Source organism: Phalangium opilio, unplaced genomic scaffold (assembly GCF_054372755.1).
Source record: "Phalangium opilio isolate 3A_F unplaced genomic scaffold, DU_Popi_V2 ptg000217l_1, whole genome shotgun sequence".
Classification (NCBI taxonomy): domain Eukaryota; kingdom Metazoa; phylum Arthropoda; class Arachnida; order Opiliones; family Phalangiidae; genus Phalangium; species Phalangium opilio.
The window spans coordinates 7,709,983-7,714,942 of record NW_028324218.1 but is presented as its reverse complement, the minus strand read 5'-3'; the positions used below and the strand labels follow the sequence as shown (position 1 = coordinate 7,714,942).

At 34.7% G+C, this 4,960-nt stretch overlaps 1 protein-coding gene across 2 annotated transcripts; it reads right to left on the bottom strand.

Annotated features, from left to right (window-relative positions):
- Positions 1 to 683: 683 nt before the first annotated feature.
- LOC149616032 (uncharacterized) lies at positions 684 to 4,092 on the bottom strand. Of its 2 annotated transcripts, XM_089856768.1 has the most exons (8): positions 3,268 to 4,092; positions 2,689 to 2,738; positions 2,216 to 2,612; positions 1,755 to 2,128; positions 1,562 to 1,625; positions 1,325 to 1,499; positions 833 to 927; positions 684 to 770 (listed from the first exon to the last, which is right to left on the bottom strand). In XM_089856768.1, the coding sequence occupies exons 1-8, from the start codon at positions 3,485 to 3,487 to the stop codon at positions 760 to 762; spliced, it is 1,386 nt and encodes a 461-aa protein (XP_089712894.1). In that variant the 5' UTR covers positions 3,488 to 4,092; the 3' UTR covers positions 684 to 759. The 2 variants fall into 2 exon arrangements, with proteins under 2 accessions (XP_089712894.1, XP_089712893.1); XM_089856767.1 differs by having other exon boundaries at positions 1,755 to 2,612; positions 3,268 to 4,087.
- Between the last annotated feature and the right edge of the window lie 868 nt (positions 4,093 to 4,960).

Genomic DNA, 4,960 nt, shown 5'->3' with positions numbered 1-4,960 from the left:
AAAATACGTTAAATGCTCCAGTTTATTTCCCATCAGTTATATTGTAGTTTTAACACTGATCTAGTGAAAATTACGAGAAATACTCCTGTGTATTTCACATCAATAATATGATAATTTTAACAGGGATCCATTAAAAATACGTGAAATGCTCTAGTTTATTTCCCTTCAAAGACATGGTTGTTTTAACAGGGGTTTATTAAAAATACGTGAAATGCTCTAGTTTATTTCCCTTCAAGGACATGGTAGTTTTAACAGGGGTCTATTAAAAAATACGTGAAATACTTCTGTTTATTTCACATCACTTATATGCTACTTTTAACAGGGATCTACTAAAAAATACGTGAAATGCTATAGTTTATTTCCCATCAAGAATATAGTAGTTTAAACAGGGGTCTATTAAAAAATACGAGAAATACTCCTGTTTATTTCACATCACTTATATGCTACTCTTAACAGGGATCTACTAAAAAATACGTGAAATGCTCTAGTTTATTTCCCATCAAGGACATGGTAGTTTTAACTGGGGTCTATTAAAAAATACGTGAAATACTCCATTTTATTTCACATCACTTATTTGCTAGTTTTAACAGGGATCTAATAAAAAATACGTGAAATGCTCTAGTTTATTTCACATAATTTATATGATAGTTTTAATTGGGATCTATTAAAAAAATTGGACAAAATTTATGTTGAGACAAATAGTTTTTATTGTACGTTTAAATTGTTCACAGCATATCACTTTTAATAAACGAGATGTACTTAATCCTGACCTAGAAAAGAAATATTTATGTGGTTTATACGATTAACAATTTTACACAACAAAATACGTTACTTTCAGTCCAATCCAATTCAGAGACTTTGTTGATAAATCCAATGACTTTTGGGTGAACATTATCTTTTTTGTTTTTATTTATTTTTGCAATAAATCTATGTGGAACAACAATAATTTTAATAATAAAACATGATTATATACTCAGACGAATCATTCCAGTATAAGTACATAATCATAAATGTGCCAGTACGAATAATGTGCTACTAACAGTCTTCACAATATTCTGACCCTTATTATTATTTTTGAATTTTGTAGAAAAAAAGCGCGTGTTATAATTAATTCCCTGAAGTTAATAGTTCTAAAACTTCGTCATTAAAGGGAGCATGCAATGTTGAAACAAATTCGGTTTGATTCATTTGGAATGATAAAAAAAGGCTCAAAACCGTTATTAAAAAGACTGCTTACTATTGATAGATACATTATCCCTAGTTATGATTCACCATGTTATGATCAACTTATGCATTTATTATTAAATTATGTAATTAGCTATACCTTTGAAAAAATTCCATTGTTGAAATCACTCCTTCTGGATAGCAAACATTTTGAATAAAATAGGTTGAAAATAGCATTGCCAGAGCAGTTCCAAGTTTTTTGACGTCAACGTGATTGTTGACTATTTTGCCATCAGAGGCAAGCATCAGCCCAACAGCTTCTGGCAAGCTTTCCCCTGGAAAAATTTTAGATTTTTAGTCGATCGAATAAAATTTAATTCTAAGCATTTTATCTTACCATATACGACCAAGCAAGGGTGTAATGGCAGTTTCGTTTCCACTGTTTCTTCAGGAGTGCCAGGCTGTATAAGGATTAAATAATATCAGTGTAATTAATACAAACTGAAGGAGTATCTAGGCTAAGATTGCCACCGCCTGTGGAATCCTGGTGCAGATAATTAAGCTAGTGTTTATCGTAAAAACGTGTTTACCTCAAAAACCGGGAAAATTATTTCAGGGTTTTCTTTGAAGTGGTTCATAATTAAACTTATGATAGTTCCAACCACCATCTTATCCTCTCGCTTTTCTTTTAGTTTTTCCATGCTCTTTTTGCATATTTCTTTTGTGCTTTTTGCAAAAAATAAGCAAAATATGTTGCTTCTTTTAGTAAAAAAATTTTCAAAGAGAAGAAAAACATTCTTCCCTAACAGTTCTGTAATGTGTATTTTCATTCCCGAGGTTTCAAACAGAAATGGCCATAGTTTGATTATTTCCTCGATTTTTCTGCCATTGTTCAAATCCATCCTCTGAAGAACATAGCTTTGCAACATTTTAGCCTCCACTACATTTGAATTTGGTTCCATTTCTTTAGACATTTTAATTAAATTCTCCCTTATTTCTTCACATTTTTTATAATCTAAATCACTAATGTCTGGATTGAACTTAAAATCACTTTTTGCCATCAGGTCAACCAGATGCGTCTTTTTCTTTTTGATTTCTTTCATTCGTGGCATCACTTGCTCGCGTTCGCGAGAGAGATTTTCCAATCTTGTAATTAATTGCACCTCAAAACTATAGAAGCCGGAACCAATTACCTCTCCGTCAATTTCATCTTTAATCGCGAAAGGGAAGCTAGTAACAAATTTGGAAGCGACCTTTCGCATATCTCCTCGGCTTGGTCTACTACAATGTTTTATAGCATCGTCCACAAGAGTTCTGACTACTATGTTTCTGAATTTTGGAGACAGTTTCACAGCACCAGTTAGCTTTGCTTGGGTTTGTTTATTGAATATTTCCAATCGCGGAATATAGTTTTCACACCAAGTGCCGACGTTTGTTTTTTCAGATACCTACAGTTATAAAAATTGGATTAATTCCCAACCATGTGATTGATGGTAAACAAAAAGCTAAGGTCTGAGAATTTACCGTTGCGGTACTGGAATTGGAAGCCATTTCATCCGTTGATATATCCAAATCTAAAATTGAAACATGAATAAGATTACCCCCAAAATAAATATTTCATGATAAGTAAAATCAGAAGTCTATAAATAAAATCGAAATCGAAAAACTCCCGTTCATACTCCTTGGGTAGGGAGAAACGTTTTTTTTTCTTTCCGATGGATATTTAAGGTCTGAGAAAAGCTACCACGAGGTTGCGAATGTATCGCGCTCCTTCAGTTCCTTTACACAAGAGAAGGTTGTCCCAGACCCCAATTTGGGTACTTCCTAGGCTAATTTAATGAACTTCTGATAATGTCTATAATACTGAAGCCGTCGATGAAACAATAGGTTTGAATTTGAAACGCGGTCCCCAACTGTAATCGTAGTAATAATTGACTAAGGGAGACTAAAGAGAGCTAGGTTTATTTGGAATTATTCTCATATTTGCGCGGCATAACGTCAGAGGTGAAATAACAAAGACCAAAAATTTTTAACACTGCGTCCGTGCTAGTTTGATAAATTCACGCTTAACAGTATTTCGTGAAGACCTTCCAATATACCAACCTTTTTCTGAAGAACAATTAATATAATCCAAAAGCCTCCTCGACTGGATTGGTTTTAGAGGTGTTTTGTTGAGATCCATTAGTGTGATATATTTCATGTCTTCAACTTTCTCCACCCCTATTTCATCGCTTTTCAGATATTCAGTTATTTCAAGCACAAGGCCTTCTGCCAAACCAGGCAGAGCTTTAATTAATAAGTTTTTTACATCGCAATTAGCCATCCTGAAAAACAATTGTATGTATGTATTTATTGATTTTTGACAACTTAATTTTACTGTGAAGAAGGCTATCGAAAAGAAAGAAAACTACTTTAAAAATAGCTACTTAGAATTGTCACAATCTTAAAAAAGTCAGGGTTTTACGCAGGATGTAGGATTATTCTTAACTTAAATTGCCAGTTCAGTAAGTACTGGTAAGACCCGATGATGTTAAAGATCGGCGTAAACGCTCTTTTCATTGCAAATTCCCTGAATTTGGGCACTCGTTTGCTTCGATTCCCAAACTGCGAACACGCATACGACATATACACACACTCACCCTCACACACACACGGACACGGTCCTAGCAGAACCTCTCCGTGACATACGTCACTAGGAGAGGTAAAAAGATCCGCCAAACAACTCCATTTAACAAGTAATAATTTTATAGATCTTTGATACATTAATTTTCCTAATTTGAAACGGCTTTAATAAGAATTATACGCGAAACCTAACGTATACATATATTTAAGGATGGTAAACGCTGTGCTTAAGGGTTATGATTTTTTGGCCGAAAATGCAATAACATGTCAAGGGATAGAAGTCACAGAGTTTAAGTATGTTTAAAATTCGGCTTTGATTCAACTCGTATAGCTCAAAGACATGTAACTTCCAGTTATATTGAGAACGAAACAATGAAGCAGATATGTAAACTTCATCGGATTTGTTTTGAATTTCAGAACCACTATACACAAATTCATTGGTCTTCTCATTCATCGGTCTAATCCACAACACCACGAGCCCAAAACAGCTAGCCCACTCTCCTGCAAGGTCTAATTAGGCAATAAATGGTAGCTATAATGTTACAAACCGTCTGCTATGGGAATGAGTGGTCCCGGTAAAGAGAGGAATTGAAATTAAGATATACCAGAAGGGGATAATAGAAGAAGGATGACACTCTGTCTCCTTATAATGCTTTAGTTTTGTAACGTCATTCTTCCCAGGCTCACCCTTTTAGTTTGCTTTCCCGCTCATCAAATTACAAATGGACATCGCACCGTAAGGTGAATTCTATAGTTGTTTGGCACTAAATCCCCAGCAATCATCCCACAATCGTCGTCTTGACGTGGGACAAAAATCCACAAGCGCGTCTTGCCAAATATTTAAACGATAATCGAGTAATGATGAGGGAACTATTTATCGTGTATGTGATTCGGTTTAGTAACCTTGCTCTAAATGTTCCGATGTTGGGAAAAGTGACGTTACACTTACCCCGCGTTATGGTACACTTCTCTCGAAGAGAAGTATTATATACTTCTGGATATACGTACTGTGCATGTAGGCATAGATGATGTAGAATAGGAACTAATCAATACGCTAACGTTCTTGAACCATTGATCAAGGTAGAATCCAACACTAACGTAGTTATTCCTAGAAAAGGGGGCCTAACTCGGAAATTAGACACGAATTCTCGATTGACTATTGACAGGCAGATGA